This window comes from Maudiozyma barnettii, assembly GCF_903064755.1.
Source record: "Maudiozyma barnettii strain CLIB 1767 genome assembly, contig: KABA2_05, whole genome shotgun sequence".
Classification (NCBI taxonomy): Eukaryota; Fungi; Ascomycota; class Saccharomycetes; order Saccharomycetales; family Saccharomycetaceae; genus Maudiozyma; species Maudiozyma barnettii.
Window position 1 is genome coordinate 480,375 of NW_024545242.1, and position 23,686 is coordinate 504,060.

At 34.7% G+C, this 23,686-nt stretch overlaps 10 protein-coding genes across 10 annotated transcripts; 5 read left to right on the top strand and 5 right to left on the bottom strand.

Annotated features, from left to right (window-relative positions):
- Nucleotides 1-268: 268 nt before the first annotated feature.
- On the top strand, nt 269-1,387 carry RNH202 (Rnh202p; the record flags this gene model as incomplete). Its single annotated transcript, XM_041550854.1, has 1 exon — nt 269-1,387. One exon carries the CDS (start codon nt 269-271, stop codon nt 1,385-1,387), a length of 1,119 nt encoding a protein of 372 aa, XP_041406788.1.
- A 1,230-nt stretch (nt 1,388-2,617) lies between these two features.
- Nucleotides 2,618-4,681, bottom strand: KABA2_05S04840 (NADPH cytochrome P450 oxidoreductase family protein; the record flags this gene model as incomplete). The annotated part of the gene is made up of 1 exon (XM_041550855.1): nt 2,618-4,681. The coding sequence occupies one exon, from the start codon at nt 4,679-4,681 to the stop codon at nt 2,618-2,620; it is 2,064 nt and encodes a 687-aa protein (XP_041406789.1).
- A 733-nt stretch (nt 4,682-5,414) lies between these two features.
- Nucleotides 5,415-6,374, bottom strand: NSE3 (Smc5-Smc6 complex subunit NSE3; the record flags this gene model as incomplete). The annotated part of the gene is made up of 1 exon (XM_041550856.1): nt 5,415-6,374. One exon carries the CDS (start codon nt 6,372-6,374, stop codon nt 5,415-5,417), a length of 960 nt encoding a protein of 319 aa, XP_041406790.1.
- Nucleotides 6,375-6,706: 332 nt separating this feature from the next.
- Nucleotides 6,707-7,585, bottom strand: INM2 (inositol monophosphate 1-phosphatase INM2; the record flags this gene model as incomplete). Its single annotated transcript, XM_041550857.1, has 1 exon — nt 6,707-7,585. The coding sequence occupies one exon, from the start codon at nt 7,583-7,585 to the stop codon at nt 6,707-6,709; it is 879 nt and encodes a 292-aa protein (XP_041406791.1).
- A 403-nt stretch (nt 7,586-7,988) lies between these two features.
- Nucleotides 7,989-8,408, top strand: MGP12 (Mgp12p; the record flags this gene model as incomplete). The annotated part of the gene is made up of 1 exon (XM_041550858.1): nt 7,989-8,408. The coding sequence occupies one exon, from the start codon at nt 7,989-7,991 to the stop codon at nt 8,406-8,408; it is 420 nt and encodes a 139-aa protein (XP_041406792.1).
- A 90-nt stretch (nt 8,409-8,498) lies between these two features.
- ZIP1 (Zip1p) lies at nt 8,499-11,184 on the bottom strand (the record flags this gene model as incomplete). Its single annotated transcript, XM_041550859.1, has 2 exons — nt 8,499-9,924; nt 10,019-11,184. The coding sequence occupies 2 exons, from the start codon at nt 11,182-11,184 to the stop codon at nt 8,499-8,501; spliced, it is 2,592 nt and encodes an 863-aa protein (XP_041406793.1).
- Nucleotides 11,185-12,116: 932 nt separating this feature from the next.
- Nucleotides 12,117-13,010, top strand: DPP1 (bifunctional diacylglycerol diphosphate phosphatase/phosphatidate phosphatase; the record flags this gene model as incomplete). Its single annotated transcript, XM_041550860.1, has 1 exon — nt 12,117-13,010. The coding sequence occupies one exon, from the start codon at nt 12,117-12,119 to the stop codon at nt 13,008-13,010; it is 894 nt and encodes a 297-aa protein (XP_041406794.1).
- A 525-nt stretch (nt 13,011-13,535) lies between these two features.
- GCN2 (serine/threonine-protein kinase GCN2) lies at nt 13,536-18,566 on the top strand (the record flags this gene model as incomplete). Its single annotated transcript, XM_041550861.1, has 1 exon — nt 13,536-18,566. One exon carries the CDS (start codon nt 13,536-13,538, stop codon nt 18,564-18,566), a length of 5,031 nt encoding a protein of 1,676 aa, XP_041406795.1.
- Nucleotides 18,567-18,775: 209 nt separating this feature from the next.
- On the bottom strand, nt 18,776-19,951 carry RTT103 (Rtt103p; the record flags this gene model as incomplete). Its single annotated transcript, XM_041550862.1, has 1 exon — nt 18,776-19,951. One exon carries the CDS (start codon nt 19,949-19,951, stop codon nt 18,776-18,778), a length of 1,176 nt encoding a protein of 391 aa, XP_041406796.1.
- Nucleotides 19,952-20,409: 458 nt separating this feature from the next.
- Nucleotides 20,410-23,619, top strand: HRQ1 (ATP-dependent 3'-5' DNA helicase; the record flags this gene model as incomplete). Its single annotated transcript, XM_041550863.1, has 1 exon — nt 20,410-23,619. One exon carries the CDS (start codon nt 20,410-20,412, stop codon nt 23,617-23,619), a length of 3,210 nt encoding a protein of 1,069 aa, XP_041406797.1.
- Nucleotides 23,620-23,686: the final 67 nt, after the last annotated feature.

Sequence of the window (23,686 nt, forward strand, 5' to 3'; positions counted from 1 at the left end):
CACATGAATAAATAATATAAATAAAATTGCTATTATAGTTATATAATCATTTTTAATGTAAATATGTCAAAAAATTGAAATTTTATCCTAAAAAGTGTAGAAGAAATAAGTAAGACGCGTTTTTAAATCTTGCACGATGATGAATAAGAAATGGAACGCCAAACATATAGAATATAGAGAGATAAACACGGTGATTCCTTGATATTATATCCTATCGATATAGCTACCATTTAAAAGGATCAGAAATTACATCAATATATACCACACAATGAGTAATAATCCAGAGGATTATCAGCAAATATTACTATTACCCGAGGATTTCAATGCGGCAACATCCACGATCACGACGCCGCCTGTGAAGACCAGAACACTATCATTGTACCATCCATCGTTGACCTCAGGAAAACCATCTCTTCAATTGTTAATAAATAATGACAAAGTATACTATTTTGATCAATATACATTCCGTAGCAAATATCTAGTGGATGCAAGCCGTTCGGGCCCACGTCGTCTTGTTACCTCTAAGGACACATCGCCACAAGAGGTGACTTCTGCAAGATCTGTGTTTGTCTTCAATTCAGAATCTCGTCAGGATGGGTTGGTTCTATCTCAGGATACGCTAAAATTGCTACTAACGTACGATATCACATACAGTCTAATTTCAGCGTATTGCAAAGCACAAAGGGATTCCATGACATCAAATGAGAAAGATTACCTGACCAATACAACACCATCTTCAATACAAAGCAAAAATACCGGTGAGAGTGATAGATTTCTGACTATTAGAGATTATCAAGATATGTTGATAGAACAAGACAGTCCCGAATGGAACGAGATACCGACGTCAATTATAGAGAGTAAGTTATGTTCAATAAGTGAACAAATCACTGAGTGTGATGAATCGTATTATAAAGTTACTTTATTATCTATCTTAAAACATTTAATCAACCAAAAAATTTGTAAAATGTATTCATCATTTCCCAAATCAATTCCAATACCAAGTCAGTGGCCTGGCGATCTCCAAAATTGCATGAAAATCATTAGATGTTGTCAGTTATTAATATCTTTATTACCTCAAAGAATATATCACGCATTGACACAAGAAGATACTATCACTGTAATAACTGTTAGTGATGAATCAGAGGTTCTAACCATCAAAAAATGTTTCACCAAGATAGAAAAATATAAAGAGTCAACCGCAGTCAGTGAACAAGAACGTAAATTGTTGGCACAGAGCGCTATGCAAGTAGGATTATCCAATGGTTCAACTGTCAATGATGCTGGTAATAACAAGATTAAGAAACCTCCAATCACTAAGAAAAACGTTACCAAGAAAAAAGTTACAGTTGGTAAAGGTGCCATCGATGGATTTTTCAAGAAACGTTAAGCCCCGTTGTATGTAAAATAAACAAAATAAATAAATGAAAAAGTTTAAATCTATCATCAACAACATACACATACCTACGTACAACATCTAGTGCGAGCCGCCCCTATATAGATGTATATAACTATTTTCTATCTCTCTATTTAACTTCCTATGTGTATATATGCAAGTATCCAAATACAGTTATTTCCGTAACTTAGTAGGCGCAGAGCGTACTAAATATAGAAGAAAAGTCCTCATTATTTAAACAGGCCATCACGATCATCATCACCATCACCGTGTTCTTCCGCTACTATATCGGTCGTTTTGAGAATACAATAGATATTGTGTGGTCTATTATTACATAACCCCCCAATGCACAGAGAAGACCAAGAAGAGAAGGCAGTTTGTTGGCTGACTGTCTACCTCTCTGGGTTGTTGGCACTCTCTGAGTGAGTGCCAAACAATGAAAATTACTGAAAAATCTTGAAAAATCTTGAAAAAATGGCGCTGGCGCTCTCACTTTCCCCGGCAGAGCAGAGCCCTCACCGCGAGTCGTTTTGTGATTCTTCAAAGGGGAAACAGACCAAATCGAGTAGAGACACAAGACACACTTTTATTGAGCAAGCCACACGTGCATACCTAGGGGAATATAAACATCGACGGCTAGAATGTTTATTGTACTCATCTACAATTATCTTTCTAAATATATATATATATATATATATATAAGGTTATGGACACGAACATCTGGATTTTTTTAACTGACGGTGGTATTTTGTTTGCCTTACGTACCCATTTGCAAACGTCTATAAAAGCAGTCGTTTTCTCTATGTCCACAGTATAGAAAACAAATAAGCAAGCAAACAGGCTAGCAAAAACGCAAAAACCATAATACAAAATCAGAATATATGTCTGACACAGAAGATGAGTTTATCGACCTCGAAAAGGCAGAATGGGATACCACAGAAAATAACAAGTCGGAATCATCGTGGCGACAATCAGTTTTGGGATTCGTCAACGATCTGCCCTATCTGTTTCTCATTGTGTTACTACTATACATACTATCGATGTTAACTTTACTATATATTCGAACTATGGTTCATCTATTACTATGACAATACACATACAACATATATATAGATATATACATATATATACATACATTCTAGCATCAAAATATATCTATTATTTTATTATTATTATTATTTTATTTTATTTTATTTTTATTTTTATTTTTATTTTTATTTTTCATTACCATATATCTTCCTGGTACTTACCTGCAACCTTCATAGCCTTAACGATTTCTTGAGCTTCTGGTTCAGTAAGACCTTTACTCTCTGATAAGATATTGACAATGGCATGTTGAACATCCTTAGCCATACGCTTAGCATCACCACAGACATATACATATGCACCATTTTGTAACAATTTACTTACCTCCTCTTGACGTTCAGCTAGACGATGTTGAACATATACTTTTTGTTCTTGTACTCTGGACAATGCAACATCGATTTCAAACTTGGCATCTAATGTGGCTGCATATTCAACCCATTCGTTACGGTACAAATAGTCATCATCATCACGAGACCCGTAGAATAATACCATCTTACCCATCTTTTCTAAACATTCTTCACCGTCACGTTTCACTTCAGCACATCTTTCTCTGACGAACCCACGGAATGGAGCAACACCAGTACCTGGACCAATCATGATCACTGGAGCACTAATGTCCTTTGGCAAACGGAATGTAGAATGACGCACATGGATAGGTAATTGGCCATTGGCGAAAAGACCACGAGGACCCTCTAGATCGTAATGGACAGGTAAAGATGCAGCATCGTCGTGATTCTTAATAACTTGAATGTTTCTTAACAAATTGGTAGTGACACCTGTTATGTTTGTACCAGTGATATCGTTTGGTGTGTTTTCAACAATAGACGTGGCATGGATAGTGTTAGGTTCAGATAAACTTGAAGAAGAGATGGAATAATAACGTGGAGATAATTTTGGTAACATTTCAATCAATAGTAACCAAGGAACACCGGTCCAAGTTTCACCATGGTTCAATGATAATAGAGCATCTGCTAAATTAAACTTGGAAGCTAGAATTTCAGTGGCAAACAACGATTTATCTTTGGACAATGTAACAATATGTTCTTTAATCGATTCTGGAGCATATGAAACCAAAAGACCCAATGTTTGTCTTGATATTGGACCTGTAATCTCTAGATAATGACGTACAACGGCACCAATGGTGGTTGGACATAAGAATGGTAATTTCATAGTGGAGTCCTTAGCCTTCAAATCAAAGATAGTCTCGGAATCAAGTTCAAATACACGTAAGAATTGGGAAACAGCTTCATCGGAGTTAGATGGCCAGATAGCCAAATGATCACCGGTTTGGTAAGTCACTTCAGAACGACTAATATCAAATTCAGTATGGATACAATTTCTATCCTTAGATTGGAACAATTCTTTCGTTTCAGTGATCGGAGCAACATATGGTTGTGACAAATCAAATGGACCACTTTGTTCACCTTCAGCATTGTATTGTAAAGTTGCATTTGGTAGATATTGTTTAGAAGGTTCACCTAATGAAGTACTGTTACCAATTGTAATCAAAGCAGTATATTCAAATGAGGATTCAAATTGTTTATCTTCATCCTCATGTAAGTCTAATTCATTTTGTAATAATTCAATGGTCTCTTCTTTCCAAGTCAAATAGTCCTCATCTGTGGTCCCAGCACCATCATCACCTTCACCGAGAGTACCAATTAAACGTGCACCTGCATCTTGAAGTTTATCCAAGGCTTTACGTGCAGCACCGTTGAAAAATTCGTAAGTGGTATTACCTAGACCAAAGATAGAGAAACGAAGATTGTCTAACATGTCGGGATCTAATTCGTTCAAATATTGTTCGAAATTGACAGATCCATCAGGGAAATCACCTTCACCATAAGTAGAAATCACGAAACTTACAGGCATATTATCAGGTAATTCATTCAAACTATGGAAATCGTAGTTTTCTAGATCAGCAACCATGACACGAAGTTGGAATCTCGCAGTCAATTCTTTACCAAACTTCTTGGCATAGTCCTCTGCTGTACCAGTTTGAGAACCATATAGGACCAAGTAGTTCTTATCGTTGTCCTTAAGAACTTCTGCTAAATCACGAGTACCATTGGAGTTGACTCCAAGCGAAGGATCATCGCCATATAATTGATCATTGATAAATTCTTTAATAGAGTCAAGGTTGCGGTATAACCAGAACAGAGCACCGAGTACCACTACAGCAATCAAATCTGTAGAGTTCATTTCTTGTTGTTGTTGTCGAGTACTTTGTTTACAACGAAATATACAAGAGAGGAAACCGGAAGTTTTTTTTTACAAATATAGCATTTAAATATTCATCTATCAAATACATTGGTCTATATATAATAATATTAATACAATCCTGGTACCAGAGAGAAACTACGTTAGCTAATAGGGATGGATCGGTCCATTCAAAGTCCACTACGTAGAGACGTAAGGGGACTTCTTCGGCAGTGAACAATCCCAGTTGTAGAATATACGAGCCCAGCAACCCACAGGCAGGTATACAGACCGACAAGCTCGTTTGTTATTTTGGTTTCCCATGCAAAGAGTCGATTCTGATTTCTGATTACATAAAATTTTTCACTTTTTCTTTTTTTTTCGTTTCTCGAGGAGTGAGTTGACAAAGAAAAGTCCGTAGTAAGCATTGTGAAAGGACAACGATATGCATAACTCATTCATATATCAACAGTGTCTCTTCTCACTTACCACTTCGTTGATTGCAATGTGCATTTTTTATACGATGGACAATTGGGATGGAAACGAATCTATTTCAGAGGAAAGGATTGATTTGAAATGATCAAGTAGCATAATTCCGTTAAAAAGACCTCTATCTTCATCAGTTTTAAAATGCACACTGGTGAGTCCAGAGGTGGTGACGATCGGATTATTCGGTGATCCCTATATACATAAGGACAATGTTCGTCAGTATTTCAAAGTGATTCATCTGTGGGGTTTAATCATAAGCATCAGCAACACTCTTTTTGATGTCTTCTAACAATGTACTGTCTACTGTAATCCCCATCATTTGTTCTAACATCTGGACCAACGACGATACATCGAACTCATATTTGGTACGTCTCCCGATCCTGTACAATGTGATACCAACAGTATTACTAGCGGCGTCATTACCTGTAGGTTTCTCCTCTAGTCTAACTATATATTCCTTCTTTTCGATGTGTTTGATAAAATCGTCTAATGACATTCCAATAATGGGGATCTCTGTACCATCTACAGGTATACCGAACTTGTTCAGATACACGATGATTTCCTGGTGCAAGATATTATTATTTGAGAACAGGATAATACATATGAATAAACACGTAATCCCTTGTAATGCCATCTCTTGGTCCACACCAAGCCTACTCTCCAAAGTGTTCACATTACCTCGACTCATATCGTCACCTACATATTCATCTTGATCAATCGTATCATTATACAACGCTATGGTTTGGTCTAATTTGAAGTTCTCAAAATGAGACATATAGAGTAATTTATTCAGCAGAATAAAATGTGTGGCTTTAGCGCCCAGTGAGGCAGATGCTGTGTCAGTGACGCTAGTCATAGCTGATTCTCCACCGACCTGAGTCCCAGAACCATTATTATCGTGCGCTTTCACCTTGTTAGTCTTAGACTTTGCTTCAATGCCACGAAATTCATATCCATAAGTGTCTGATAGCATCTGGTTCACTTGTTCAAATATAGTAGCAAACCCAACAGGCCTGCAATTTTCTTCCTTGTATAATTCACGTAACGTTTTCAACAATTTATCCCTACTTATAATTGTATTTTGAGACACGCTATGTGCAAGGATAAAACGTGTTAGTCTGATTGTAACAATGGATAGTTTGACGTCGATCGCAGTTGGCCCGTTTGAGGATTCTCCAGAATCTGAATAGACTGCCTCTTCGTTCATCTTTCTATTCTTTTCTCCTTTTTTCGTCTTGAATAAATTACCTGAAATAGGTACAAAGAGCTCACTGATAGTGAATATAAATGTCCAATTCTATTTCTTAGTTTGCACTAATGTTATTGTAAAGTCGTGGTGGTTTCTTTTATATATCTCCCTCCCTCATCGCCAAAAACTAAAATATTGGAAACACGAAATTTTTCAGTCAGGTGAAAATTTCAAAATTTGTTAATAAAAGCAGTAGGAACAGCAATATTATTTAAGTATATATGTATACAAGATAGAAGGTCGATACAATACACACATACACATACATTTTTATGTTACATTCCTAATTCTTAATACTTTAGGTCACCTGTGGTTTGGTTCCAGAAATCTTGAGCGAACTGTTTCTGTTCATCCTTGGAACAGCCACCCCTGATGGCAAAATAGACCCTTCTATCAATACCAATATCCCAGTCACCCTTATTACCACCAATCATAGTACCTCCACATTCCTCCAGGATACACCACCCTGCACAGACATCCCATGCCCAGCAGCCACCTTCCCAATAAGCATCAAATATACCAAGGGCAGTGTAGCAGACGTTCATCGCAGCACTTCCTAAACTTCTGAAGCCATGGATGAATCCACCTTTATCACTCAGTAGATTCTTGTAAGTAGCCATCTTGATATCGAAGTTACTCCCAGGTGAATCGGCTCTGTCGGCACCACCTTCTAAACCAACAACAGATTTTTGTAAAGTTAGAGGTCTCTTTGCTACATCAATCTTTTGATCGTTGACATATGCACCATTACCCTTAGAGGCATGGAACAATTGATCCAAATGTGGATTGAAGATAGCTCCCATCACTGATTTCCCACCGACAGCTAGACCAATCGAGCAACAACTATAAGGAAATCCGTGAATGAAGTTTGTAGTACCATCAATTGGGTCGACGATAAAAGTTGGTTCATCGGAGATCTCGGTTTCACCGGGCACATATTCTTCTTCACCAATAAACAAGAAATCTGGGTATAATTCTTTCAATTTTCCCTTAATAATGAATTCAATACTCTTGTCAGATTTAGTCACTAAATCCACTTGATTAGCTTTATCGTCATATACCGTTAAGTACTTCCCTGATTGTTCCTTAATGATAGGACCAACATGTTCTCTTAATAATTGAACAATATTGTTCTCGATGGATTTCAATTGTTCTTGTGATAATGCCATTTTAAGTATTCTTTTCTTTTCTGTTTTATATTATATTTTATTTTATTTCAGTATCTGTTTTGGTTAAGTCTACTGATTATTTGTTTCTTCTTCTTTTATTAATGAATTTCAATAAATATTTTCACATGCAAAAAACCCCCTCTAAAAACAATAAACTCGATATAAACTGCAAGACCTCTACTTATATAAGATACAAAAGGTTCCTAGAAATATGTCATTCCACAACTACATCGGTGTAATGGTAATGAATAGCCGGTCCACATTATAAATGTCATATAAACCAGAGGTAGTGATACTCCCTAATTTATGTCGCGATTGCTTGCTCCTGTCCTATGGCCGACAGTACTCCGAACGTCGTGCTCTTAGCGTTATAAATATTGGTTAAAGTGAATGATTGGTTAAAATGTGTGAAGCTGCTGATTATATCGACATATTCATAGAGAAAAAAGACGTGAACTTAATAACAATGTCGGTATTGAGACTTAGAATACAGTCTGTATACCGTTCTCTCCACATCAGCCGGAGAGTTTGTAATTATACCAACGTCAAGCTAACCCTATTTTCTAAACCTCAATGCGGTCTATGCGAGGAAGCTCATGAGGTTATTAATGATACACTAGAGTCCCCCGAGTTTGTGAAGGAACCACTAATCCAGAATATGGAAATAATCAATATTAACAAGGATGCCAAATGGTGGAAGGAATATTGCTTTGATATTCCTGTCTTACATATAGAGAAACAAGGTGACCCATCTTCTTTGGTAAAAATAATGCATCATTTTAGGGAGGACGAGTTGACCACCGCTTTAAAGAAGTTTAAGTAAGTCGAAAATACTTTTTTAATAAAACTAGCATACTATTCTGTACATACGAAGATACTTTTTGTACATATCAATTGATAATTCTTTCTCATTTTAATTCTTTCTCTTCTTTCGTTTGGGTATCACATTATTACTCATTACTTCAAAATCCGTGCTTCCTTGAGGATCTACTAACAATAATTTTTTCTTGGTAACAGATACGGATGGGTCTGGTTGATATCCCCTCTTTGATTTGGTTCTTACTGGCTTTAAATGGATCGGTGATGGCTCAGTCATTTCAAAATCATCATTTAGTGACGAAGGAAGATCAAATTCATCTTCTGTGGATTTCTTTACCTTTATACCATTAACAACATCCGTCCTGGCCTTGCTGATTCTCTTCTTCTTTTTATTCTCTTGCTGCTTATTGGGACACTTGATAGGAGTATCAATTATTTGTTCAACTAAATCATCTGTTATCAATTGTTGCTGGGGTTCCTTAGTCATTTTTCTTTCAAGTTGTTTTGTCAATTCTTTAATTGTTTTATCATATTTACCGTTTTTATTTCCCAACGACACAATATTTCTCTCCATTTCTTCTAATTTATCTTGCAAATCAAGTCGTTCTGATAATAATTCTTGTTTGTCATTGTCAATATCACTTATACGTCTCTTCAAGCTATTAACTTCATTCAACGATTCTTCGTATCCCACGGTATCGTCCATTATTTTATTGTTCAAATTTTTATTATCCTCGAGAAGTTCCAATTCACGAGCCTTTAGTTGAATCATCTCTACATTCATCTTTTGAAATTGTTCATTTAATTTCTGGAATTTATCCATTCTTGATGTTTGTTCAGTTTCATAAGATTTCCTCATTCCTTCCAACTCTCGAATCCTTGATTTTAAAGAGTCATTCTCGGATTTAATCGCACTGGATATTCCTTCTTGAGCGGCTATCTTGTTCTGAAAATTTCCTTTCTCGGTAATCAATATTTCATTCAGCTTCTTACACTCAATTTTTAACTTCCCAGATTCACCTTCTAACATCTCAAACTTTCTTGTTAACTCAGAGTCAGCAGATCTCGTATTGGAAAGTTCAATGGATTGGGATTCCAATTGAACCCTAAGGTCTTCCAATTCAGCATTTCGGGTACCAAGATTTACCAAATTCTCTGTTTTTTGTTGCTCCAAAGAAGAAATTTGTTTTTCAAGTTCTCTGATATTATTTTCATATATATTAGCTTTGGTTAATTCTTTTTGATAGCCCTCTAATTTTTCATGTATTACCAGCAATTCAGTGTTGGTCTCATTAATGATATTTTGACATTTCTCTTTAAGAAGAACAGTAATATTATTCAATGTTTCATCATTTTTGATCTCGGAACCAACTAATTGATCAATGATTTTAGTCTGGAAAGAATTTAATTCATTCTCGAAATTAGTATAATTTATAAGTAAAGATTTATCAATTTTTTCAAACCAATTAGAAAATTGTAATAATTCTTCATCTAATACTTTTTTCAAATCCTCATCAAATCTATTTCGTTATTACATTTTGGTTAGTAAAAATAAAAAATAAAAAATAAATAAATGTAATTCATTTGTAAGGGTGTTTAAATATGATAAAATACTTTTTATCCAAGGAATCTGTTGTTATTTTAGAATATTTGGTATAAAATTCCTCTTGTTGTTCAACAAATTTGGAATGTTGATTTATAAAATTTTCGTTAATTGTTACCTCTGTACTAGTTGTTAAATTTTTCGTTTCTAGTAGCAATTGTTCAAATTTTTTCTCAAAGGACTCTAAAGTCATATTCCTGGTTAATACAATTTCTTCTAATAACGACGAATTTTTCAATTTTTCTTCAGTGAGCTGTCCAGAACAATCATCCAACTCTTGTCTTACATATTCCAAGTCTTTATCCTTTTTCATTAGTTCTCCCTCTAACGAATGTTTAAGTTTTTGTAATTCAGTCATTTGGGATTTCAATTGAACTACTTCCTCTTTATAAATATTTATTCTTCGTTGTAATTCTTCTTGAAATTTTTTTAATTCCGAAAGGTTATTATTATCTAAATTCCTTTTCTTAAATAATTCCGTTGTTTTATCTTGTAATCCATTAAGGATCATTTTATATTTTGTAACTTTATCTTGCATGTCCTTTGATTCTCTTTCAAAATTATTCAACTTAGACTTTAATTTAGTATTTTCTGAATGTTGTTTCTGTAACTCAATCTTTAAATTACTACAAATCCTTTGGGTATTAGTGAATGCCTCTAGTAGAACATCATTGGAAGAAGTGTCGACATTATCAGACTTTGTTACCTTAGGATGTTTCCCCTCCAAAATATCAGATTCAACTTTAGTAGAACTTGGAGACAAAGTCTGATCAATATTTCTAACCTCCGTAATCTCAAAATCTTCTTCCTCCTGGCCCTCTTCATCTTCTTCATTGTCTGTTCTCTGAATCCCTTTATTTCCTGACCCTAAGTTCTTCGATATCTTCGAAGTACGAGGAGTGCTAGTTGATACTTTCTTAACATTATCAGAAATATAACTGTTTGGTTCAGACACTTTAGTTTGATTGATTGTTTGAATCGAATCATCTCCATCGGAGAACATATAATTCATCATCGAAGAATCTCCATCATTTTCAGTAGATTTTGCGTTATTATTATTATCATCAACATCATCATCGTCATGAACTTTCTCGTCATGCTCTTTTGTTCTTAGTTTATTGAAAATATTTGATCTTGGTCTAAAGCCCAATGTAGAATCTCTAAAGAAGTTAGGCATTATTTTTATGGGGATACTAACTTTTTTAATGTGTTTGATCTGAATTAGCCGCCCAAACAAAAAACACGAATAGATACTTTCTCAATCAACCAATTAAGATCAAAAGAAAGCAATCTTTTGCAAAAACAGAATAATTACTCAAACGTTTGATTCAACCTTGATGGATATTCTGAAATAAAACGTTTAATAACCGTGTTTCTTTATACTCAGTTGTGATAAATCAAAGGAATAAAGAAGTGGGAGTTCCTTAAAAATCGTTTCGCATGGTATTCTTTTTTTGCCGCCGTCGCCACTCTCAAAATCTGTTTTATATATAGATGAAAGTATTAAAGGGTGGGTGCAATATATATATGTGGGATATTATATATTTGAGTCTTTGGTTTATTAAATGAGTTCCATTTCGAGATATATGATTACAGAATGAACAGTTACTATCACTACGAAGAGAAAGAGATTTGAACTGGTTTTGTGCCGCTTCTTCCAGTGAGAATAGAGCAAAAATACCATTTGATGCCGCCCATCTAAAATGGATTAACTAGCTTATATGATCAATCCCAAAACATATACCCATATATATACATACATACGTATAGATGTATAACCTCAAGGTTTCAAGAGTCCACGCTCAACTCAACTAAACCAACAGTTTTACTTAATCAAAACAAAAAATAAAGTGAAAGCATTCTCGCCTGATAATTTAAAAACAGAGAAAATCGAAAATTAATAAATAAAAGAATACAAGACAACAAACAGTTCAACTCAGGACACTTCCCATAAATATCTGACAGTAAGAAAACTTTCTCAGAATATACTACTTATATCGTATAGTTCATCTATAACAAATTAACTGAATATTTGTCTTCTACAGGAGAAACAAAGAGAAAGAGACAAGATTCCGAAACGTTCAATATATTTTTCTCATAACAACAATTATGGCAGTCGATAGATTTTCTTTGGGTGGTAGTCAGAGAAGTTTTGCTTACAGAGTACCCAAATGGAGAATTCCAGATGTTATTTTATTGATCGTTGTAGTCATTCTAAGTTATCCAGTATACTATCAAGAACCTTTCCAAAGACAATTTTATTTGAATGATTTAACAATATCACACCCTTACGCTGTACATCAGAGAGTCGATGACTCAATGTTATTCGTTTACAGTTTCTTGGTTCCAGTTATTGTTATTCTAATCGTATGGGCCTTACTAGCCGATAAGAGACACAGATGGTACCTATTATACATCTCATTATTAGGTCTATTACTTTCATGGTTCACTACATGTTTGTTTACGAATTATATTAAAAACTGGATTGGGAGATTACGTCCAGATTTCTTAGATCGTTGCCAACCTAAACCAAACTTACCAGTGGATATACTTCTTACAGCATCTGAAGTGTGTACTGCAGACAACAAGAGTATTCTTTTGGATGGGTTTAGAACAACGCCATCTGGTCACTCTAGTGAAAGTTTTGCAGGGCTAGGTTATTTATACTTGTGGTTATGTGGTCAGTTACTCACTGAACATATTCAAGTTGGTATTTGGAGGAAATACCTTGCAATGTTACCATTGATAGGTGCATCCTTGGTGGCATTATCTAGAACACAAGATTATAGACATCATTTCGTAGATGTATTATTAGGCTCTGCGTTGGGCTATATCATTGCACATTCCACATACAGGGTCTACTTCCCAGCCATTGATAGCCCTGTTCCATTCAAGCCTTTACTCGACGACTCTGCAGTTACCTTTGATATTGCATTTGATGCTATCCCACAACAGGAACCTGCTCACGATGAAGAAGATCAAACTGTCTCCACTGGTGTATAAGAAACTAAAAAGTTAATAAAAACATGCATATAACGTAAAAACAAGATAATTATTTTAAACTGTTACATAAATCGATATATTTTGACGTCTTCTTCAATAGCTTTACTTAGTTAATGAATGATAAAGACAGTTACTGTGGTTACAACAACTGCTGTATTATTATTCTATTTTAAATAAATATTTATGTTATTTTGCCGTACAAACACCGGAATATCTATTTAAGAATAACAAAACAAAAAAATTTAGAGAATCTTTAGTCTTCTTACAAGTAATAACACAACAAAGTAAAATCATTTCCATAGAATAAAGGAAATATAAGTTCACTATACCCTATTCAATCAATTTTACATTGTCAACCATACTACATCACCACCAATTTATAATTATATTTTTATTCGCATTTTTTTTACAGTCATTTTACATTAGCATCCATTTTTTTTTTATAAGCACAAAAAGTAATAACAAAATTGTACTAGTTTATCAATAGTAAATAGTATAAATTAAATCAATTATTTCCCCCATTAAATGTCACTTAGTCACCTCACTCTCAATGAGTACTATGAGATACAATGTAATGAGCTAGAGGCTCTCAAATCCATTTATATGGATGATTTTACAGATCTAACCAAAAAAAAATCCAGTTGGGATAAACAACCCCAAATTATATTTGAAATATCATTAAAATCGGTCGAGACAGAACCTGCTCAATCATCCTTAACTTTACATTTTGAACTTACTCCCATGTATCCCCATACAAAACCTGATATAATATTTAAAAATGTAAATAATATTATGGATAGCCAGTTGCAATCTTTGAAAAGGGAATATTCTCAAATACATAAGGATTCAAGAGGTCAGGAGTTCATTTTTGATATCGCCTCTTTAACCCAAGAGAAACTTGATGTGTTTCAAGGTATGGTAAATAATCAGTCACTGGAAGAAGACCGATTACAAAGAATACAAGAATCAAATGCCCAGATGGAGAAAGACGAGAAAGAACGTGAAGAACAAGTAGAAAAATTGAAAGTAAGAGAACAAGAAAGGATCGATAAGATCGTTCAAAAAGAATTAGAGAAAAGACAAGATGATGATGATCAGTTATTCAATCCAACTAATCAAATGAATTTATTACCACCGTCAGAATGGGTATCATCGGGAGAAGCAATAATATTTCCAAAGGTTATAAAGGCCAAGTTACCAAATAACTCCTTACTCAAATTTAGAGCTGTTGTTAACCCTCAACCAACGAAGTTATTATCGGATCCATTGAATTTTGCCAATCAATTTTTGGTAAAACCGTATATAGCCCCTGATTCCCCATTAGCAAACTCCTTAATGTCTTCAGAAATGATGGAGAATTTCTATTTTTTACTTACTGAAGTTCAATTAGATAATCCATACTTTAATACGAGTAATGGTAAGAAAGAAATATCTACCCTCGAGAAGACTCTAGAACTACTTTTGAAAGTGAAACATGACAACATACAACGGTTATATTCTTACTCCGTAGAAAGGTTAGGCCGAAATAATGCCTCTTTTGTTTGGAAAATTAGACTACTAACGGAACATTCTGTATCTTACCCAATTGGAGATGTTATTCAATCGGTTGATTTTGTTAACATAGCTACAGCTCGTGTTTGGATGATTCGTATCTTGGAAGGTATTGAAGCGCTACATAAAGTTGGGACGTTTCACGGATATATTACGCCACAAACTGTCTTGCTAGCCAAGGATTCTGATTTTGGCACTACAATACCTAAACTAGTGTACCCTCATTATGCATACGATCTTATCAACATGATCTCTAAATATCCAAACAAACATGGGTCACCTGTAGATGAACCATTTTTCACTTGGGATCCTCCAGAATTAACAAAAGCAAAAAATTCAAAACCTCAAAGGATGACGGATATCTGGTTAACTGGGGTACTTTTCATACAAATGATAAATGGTATTGATACAGTAATAGATTACTCATCGCCGAAGGAATTCTTGGGTGAGAATAATATTGACACATCTTTATACGATTTGTTTGAAAAGATGTTAGAAAATGAACCGAAAAGAAGATTAGATATCCTAGAATTACTTCCAATGAAGTTTCTTAGGACAAATATTGACCCTGATGTTAAAAAATTCAATCTCTTGAAAGAGAATCCAACTGAAATTTCGATATCACAATCTTCGGAAGATCAATTATTTGAATCACGGAGACTGTCGCATTCCAATGTGAGAAGAAGATCTTTTAATGTTGGATCACGATTTTCTTCCGCCTACGCTCATACCAAATCAAGATATGCCACGGACTTTGAGGAAATTGCAGTTTTGGGTAAAGGTGCATTTGGTCAAGTTGTCAAGGCCCGGAATACTCTTGATAGTCGATATTATGCTGTTAAGAAAGTAAGACACACAGAGGAAAAACTTTCGACAATTCTGAGTGAAGTTATGCTTCTAGCAAGTTTGAACCACCAATATGTTGTTAGATATTACGCAGCATGGTTGGAAGAAGATTCACCAAACAATAGTGCAGTAGCATCTAGTGATGAAGATGACGAAGATGATGATAGTTTTTCTGAAGAAGGTACAGACATCTCCGAATTAGAGACTGATGATCTTTTTAACCAATCGAATATTATGAGAAACCGCATAGAGAATATTGATGAAGATAATAGTAATTGGGATTTTATATCTAACTCCGGATACCCAGATATTGTATTTTCCAATAGTTCAAGTGAACAAAATAATACAACGGCGAATCAAACAGATGATAGAGACAGTACACGCGACTCCGAGAGTGAAAGTGAAAGTGAGAGCGAGAGTGATGACGATGAATATTCTATGAATATACACTTTGACATGGCGCATGAGCCGATAAAGCATGAGATTAGTACTACAAAGAAGAAAAAGAAGAAGAAGAAAAGTACACTGTTTATCCAAATGGAATATTGCGAAAACCGTACATTATATGATTTAATCCATTCGGATAATTTATCTAAACAACGGGATGAGTATTGGAGATTATTCCGTCAAATACTGGAGGCATTGAGTTATATTCATTCCCAAGGTATTATTCATAGAGATTTAAAACCCATGAATATTTTCATCGATGAATCGAGAAATGTTAAGATTGGTGATTTTGGGTTGGCTAAAAATGTGCATAAGTCAGCTGATCTGTTGAAAATGGATTCTGCAAACGTTGCTGGTAGTACCGATAATCTAACATCTGCCATTGGTACAGCTTTGTATGTGGCTACAGAAGTGTTAACTGGTAAAGGTAATTATAATGAAAAAATCGATATGTATTCTCTGGGTATTATTTTCTTTGAAATGGTGTATTCTTTCAGTACAGGAATGGAAAGGGTAAATATTTTGAAAGATCTAAGACTTCCTGAAATAAAATTCCCAAGCGAGTTTGATGGAAATAAAATGAAAATAGAAGAGAAAATAATCAAATTGTTACTGGACCATGATCCAAATAAGAGACCAGGAGCAAGAAAATTACTAAATAGTGGTTGGTTGCCGGTCAAACATCAAGATGAGGCCTTGAAAGAAGCTTTGAAAAGTTTAGCAGACCCATCATCTCCATGGCAACAGGATGTACGTGAAAGTTTATTTAATCAACCTTACAGTTTAACCAATGATATTTTGTTCGATAGTGTTGAAAACTCTCAGACACCATTTTCTCAAATTTTGAGATCTCAAATGACAGAAGAAGTAGTGAAAATTTTCAGAAAACACGGTGGTATTGAAAATAACTCACCATCAAGAATATTTCCCAAGGGACCAACATATATCGCTCAAAATGTTTACGAATTATTAGACCATGGTGGGAGCGTTCTGCAATTACAGTACGATCTAACATACCCCATGGCAAGATATCTCTCGAAGGTACCGAATTGTGTCACAAAACAATTTCGTTTGCAATATGTCTATAGACCTCCTGCCCAATCAAAGTCTAGTTTGGAACCAAGAAAATTTGGGGAAATTGACTTCGATATTATCTCAAGTTCTAGTACCAATTCATCATTTTATGATGCTGAAAGTATCAAAATCGTGGATGAAATTTTAACCGCATTTCCTGTATTTGAGAAGACTAACACAGTATTTGTCTTGAATCATTTTGATATTTTGGATTCTGTGTTTGATTACTGTAATATAGATAAAGCACAGAGAGCATTGGTATCTCGTATGTTATCCCAAGTTGGATTTGCTAAGTCCTTCAAAGAAGTGAAGAGTGAACTGAAAGCACAATTGAATATTTCATCTACTTCGCTGAACGATCTTGAACTTTTTGACTTCAAGTTGGATTTTGAAGCTACTAAAAGAAGACTGGCTAAAATTATGGTTGATAGTCCCTTTTTAAAGAAAATTGATGATTCATTATCACACATTTTGAAGACACTTAACTTTTTAAAACCATTAGAGGTTTACCGAAACATTGTAATATCACCGCTAAGTAGCTACAATAATTCTTTTTACAGAGGTGGCATTATGTTCCAGGCAATATATGATGATGGTTCCATCAGGAACTTAATAGCAGCGGGTGGTCGTTATGATAATCTGATTTCCTTTTTTGCTAGGCCATCAGGAGCGAAAACATCGAATGTGAAAAAAGCTGTTGGCTTTAATCTAGCATGGGAGACTATATTTGGTATTGCACAAAGCTATTTTAAAATTGCACCTGGTAATAAGCATAAGAAGAGAAATAAGTTTTTGAAAGATACAGCTGTTGAATGGAAGCCAAGTAGATGTGAGGTTATCATCTCAAGTTTCTCTAATTCATTGCTTGATACTATCGGTGTTCCTATTCTTAACATGTTGTGGAAGCAAGGTATTAAAACTGATTTCCTACGTAACTGTTATACCGTTGACGATGTAATATCTGGCGCACAACAAGATGGTGCCGATTGGATAATTTTAATTAAGCAACAATCATACACTAATTCCAGCCACAAAAGAAAATATAAACCTCTCAAGATACGGAAGTTGAATAGTAAGTTAGATATTGATGTTGACATTGAAGAATTTTTGCAACTGTATAATCAAGAAAATGCAGATAAGGATTTAACAAATGATTCAGTACCGATTGGTGATAAATTTGAAGAACAAAATCAATGGGATGATGGAAGTAGTGCAAGTGGTAGTCAAGAGGGTGATTATGATGACAAAAAGAACGGATCTGTTGTATCGAATAAAAAAATCGTATATGTTCCGAATATGGCTAATAGATCAAAAAAGGCTAGCAAGAGGGAAAAGTGGGTTTATGAAGATAGTGCTAGGAATGCATCGCAAACTATTATTAATAACTTATCTATGGCACCCGTCATTGCTATTGATGCTCTACGTGATGAGACAATAGAGATGATATCTATAACTTCATTAAATCAAAAGGAAGAATGGTTGAGAAGGGTGTTTGGTTCTGCTAATAATTCTGCCCCAAGAAGTTTCGCAACAAGTCTATATAATGCCTTATCAAAGGAGGCCTCTAAAGGTAGTAAATGGGCTATTCTTCACTGTCACAAGACAGGACAATCAAGTGTAATAGATTTACAAAGATAGAAGATGGTACGTACCTATATAAAATTATTTAACTGTTTTTCTAAATAACGTAATGATAATGATTGACTGCTGTTGTTTTGACGAGGTACATATGAGTAACATAATTTACAAGAAGTGTACGTAATCATATCGATTAACATTATACAAATTCGACTTAAATCGTATATATTACTGCTTTCGTTTGATAATAGAGAATGCTCGTTTTTATTTTAATTTGCCAGTTTACTTAACAAATCCTGTATACTGGAGGTGACATTATTACTATCGGTAGCATTCTCTTCTTCGTTAGAATCATGACTGGCAGGCTCGTATTCTTCTCCTCCATAAACATCATCTTCTTTTGCTCTTTTAGCGTCGTTTTTATCTTCCCCATTATTGCTATTATCGTCACGCTCTACTTCATCAATGCTTCGCTTTGATTTATTCTCTTGGGCTAATGCATTCATTTGTTCAAGTGCATTTGCTGTATCTAATGAAATATCATTTGAGGTGGTTTGTTTGTTTACATTGTCTACGTTTCCGTTTTCACTGTCACTATCACTGTCACTGTCACTGTCACTGTCATAGTTATCATCCCCAGCAGTTTCATATGTAGGTAGCATATCTTCGTCAGTTTTGTCCTTATTATTGATGTTTGCAGGATCTTTCGCCGTGAGAACAAAATCAATTTCACTAGCCATAGTTTGCTCCTCAACTATCAATTTATTTTGCTCCTCTATCATTGTACTCAATAAGTTTATTAAACCGTTTCTTTCATTGATTGAGCTCGCAATTGTATCCTTCGCTAAATTAGAAATTTTGGTAATCGTCTTAAAATTTTCATCATACACTACACTAGAAACATCCAGCTCATTAACAGAATTATCAAATCTTGTCTTCATTGCATGTAGATTTACCTGGGTCCTCTCTATCTTCTTAATTGTTTCCACAATAGGCTTTATCTTAGGTGGTAATTTCACATTATCAGAGTCGTTAGTATTCTTATTCTTTTCAAAACTAACCAAGATTTTATTTAAAGTTGGTCTAGAAAAGATACCTCTACTCTTCCAAATACTAACTACCCTGGCTATCTTCTTCTTTATGTCACTCGAGAACTCGGGGAAAGTTGTTGTCAATACTTCCTCTATAACTTTATTAAAGTCCTCTTGGAAATGTCCTATCTTTTGTCCTGCAGCCTGTTGTACAACGTGGTTCACCACATAAATACCTAATAATTTTCTCCTTGAATTAATATCGTTCCTAAGCATGTATGTTTTCCAACATTCTGCAATCTTTGGGGCATCTCTATGTTGGGATAACAGCCATTTAGATGCACTGGCAATTGATTCCTGAGAATCCTCCAGTTTGGTCAATTTGCTAACAAATTGTTCGGAAGAGAAGGACATGCTGATATTCACAGTTTTAATAATGAGTTTTTATTTTAACTGAGGTCCACTGCAGAGTGCAATTGACAAAGTATATACAATAAAATAAGGGATCTTATCTTCTTTTATTTATCTTCTTCTTTTCTCTTAAACATGTCAAAGTTGTTAAACTAAACGAAGTATTTGTTTTTAAAAGGGTGGTGAAAAATTTAAGAAAATGACAAAATTATTAAAGGAAGCGATTTGTATGAACTATACGGAGTTTCATGAAAGTAATCGACAGATAAGTTACGTAGAACAGAACTATCATCTATTATTCCCTTCATTTAGATTCTAGTTTTGAATTAATTTTTGCACATACTACACATATTTAGATTCAGTTGGGTTGCGTTTTTTTTACGCTGGTACCCTTTATCCATTAGGAAATCAATTTGAAATATAATCAGTTGATCGTCATCATCATAGAGATTTAAAACGTGATGTCAGGTGATAAAATCGTATATAAGAAACAGAGAATCGATGAAAATGATTCTAATGGTATAACAAACTTTGATGACCTTCGGGCATTATTCTTCAGACTAAATACAATTTACACTTTCCTGATGTGTAGAAAACATGTCGTGCCAACTTTTAGCACAATCACAAAACCAATCTCGAAAGCCCTGAATCGTGATATTACTGAGTTTGATTTAGCTCTGATAGTAGCCATTCTTCCCAGAGATTGTATCTTTAAGTATATCGATGAGAACCAATTACATACAGAGACGAAAGTGTATGATTTTAAAGACGGTGGATATCAACAGAAGGATACGGACATATTTGAGTTGAAGGATGTCAATTCACAATATGGGGAACAAAAATCGACCCAGGTACTCGTGTTTGAATTTGTTGACGGTAATATGAAAAGGTCATGGATATCATCAGAGACTGTCTCACAGGTGAAATTACCGACGTTTACCACTGAAGAAATGAAAAAAATGATAACCAAGAGAAGTGAAAGGTTTGAGACATGTTTAGAGAAATTTATTGAAAGCAATTCTGAGGATGAAAGTGTAGATCCCTTCGAGGAGCTAATAAAAGTAGCAAAGCAATATATTCCTGAGAGAAAGGACTATAATGATCCTATTCAGTCAATGATGGATGCCAGGGTATTGAAGGGAGAACAAGTAATAATTGATCAGGAAACTGGTGCATATCGACCAACAATAAATGCAGTAATAAATCTATTACAAAAATCAGATACATATTGTGACCAGATAAAGGAAAATTTTACAGTACCAGCTAGAACTGCGCAATATGAAGAATTAAATTTTGAATTATCACCAAATATATATCCAGCCTTAGAACATGAAAGGTTTTACTCTCATCAGGCAGATGCACTAAATGCTGTCCATATAAAGGCGAATGTTATTATTACAACGTCAACATCTTCCGGTAAGTCATTGATTTACCAATTATCTGCAATAGATATATTATTAAATGATCCTGAGGCGACATTTATGTATATTTTTCCTACAAAGGCATTAGCACAGGATCAAAAGAGAGCCTTTGAAAGTATTGTATCGAAAATTCCAGAATTGGCGGACTTACACGTCGATACTTATGATGGCGATACAGAAAGAACCGCAAGGAGAACTGTTAGACAACATGCACAAGTTATTTTTACCAATCCAGATATGATCCATGCCAGTATATTACCTAACCATACAAATTGGAAACATTTTCTTTATAATCTAAAAATTGTAGTGGTTGATGAGTTACATGTTTACAAGGGTTTGTTTGGGTCTAATGTATCCCTTGTTATGAGAAGGTTACTGCGCATATGTCAAGAATATTACAAAAACAATAATTTGAGATTCATCTCTTGTTCGGCAACATTAAAGAATCCTGTCCAACATATGAAAGATATTTTTGGTATCGAACAAGTCAGACTCATTAATGAAGACGGTTCGCCTAGAGGTTCTAAAAACTTGGTTATATGGAATCCACCAAAATTATCACAGCACATGCGAAAAAGAGAAAACTTTATCAAGGAAAGTGCAGAAATCTTAGTACAGTTAATTCTTCAAAATGTGCGAACAATAGCATTCTGTTACGTGAGACGTGTTTGTGAACTTTTAATGAAAGAAGTAAGAAATATTTTTGAAAATATGAATAGACTTGATTTAGTGAATGATGTTATGGCCTATAGAGGTGGGTACTCCCCAGCTGATAGACGTAAAATCGAAAGAGAAATGTTCCATGGTAACTTAAAATCTGTGATATCGACTAATGCATTAGAATTAGGTATCGATATTGGTGGTCTTGATGCTGTGTTAATGTGCGGGTTTCCAATGTCCATGGCTAATTTTCACCAACAGAGTGGTAGAGCTGGGAGAAGAAACAATGATTCTTTGACAGTTGTTGTCGCTAGTGACTCGCCAGTGGACCAACATTATGTGGCTCATCCTGAGGCTCTCTTAGATGTAGATGATCCAGATTCATACCAAGAATTGGTTTTAGATTTTGAGAATGAGCTTATCTTGGAGGGTCATATACAATGTGCGGCATTCGAGTTACCTATAGACGTTGAAAGAGACTCGGAGTATTTCAATAGAAAATACTTAACGAAGATGTGTGAAGGTCATCTATATCATAATGAAGAGGGTTATCATACTAATAATAAGTTTTTGCCATGGCCATCGAAACATGTATCATTACGTGGTGTAGAAGAAGAAAAATTTGCTGTTGTCGATATAACTAATGGGAGAAATTTAGTTATTGAAGAAGTAGAGACCTCCAGAACGAGTTTCACTTTGTATGATGGGGCAATCTTTATTCATCAAGGTTATCCTTATTTAGTTAAAGAAATGAATCCTGACGAAAAATATGCGTCTGTATTAAGAGTTGATGTAGACTGGGTGACATCTCAAAGAGATTTTACAGATGTCGATCCACAACTAATTGAATCTGTAAGATCGTTGAAAAATAGTGATACGCCTATCTATTTTGGTAATATCAGAACTAAAATTCTGGTATTTGGTTATTTTAAAGTCGATAAATTCAAGAGAATTATCGATGCCGTGGAGACTCATAATGATCCAATCATAATTAATTCAAAAGGTCTATGGATTGATATTCCAAAGGTAGCTTTAGAATTATGTGTTGCAAAGGAATTGAGCATTGCTGGTGCTATTCATGCCGCTGAACACGGCATCATGGGTGTGTTCTCAAGATTTATAGTTGCCGGTGCAGACGAAATAAGAACAGAATGTAAGGCACCGGAGAAAGAGTTTGCAGAGAGACAAACTAAGAGACTGAGGCCCGCAAGATTGGTGTTTTATGATTCTAAAGGTGGGAAATATGGATCAGGATTATCTACTAAAATATTCGAGCATATAGATGAAATATTGGCTGCAACACTTCATAGAATAGAGGAGTGTCCATGTGATATTGGATGTCCTGAGTGTGTGGCAGCAGCGTATTGTACAGAAAATTGTTTGGTCTTATCTAAGCAAGGTGCGCTTATTTTACTCCATACTATATTGGGTCATGATCCTGTTGAATTTTTGGATAAAATAAAAGACGGGCCTGAAGAAAATATGCCTGAGATTGCGGTAGAGACTGTGGTACCGGTAACTGAACATGTCAAATTTGCACCATCCTTTAAAGTTATAGACACTGTCGGTAATGTGAATGTAGTCGGCTAGACTTCAAAATAAATAGATGCATATATATATATTCTTATAATAGATATTATTACATTAATAAATTAAA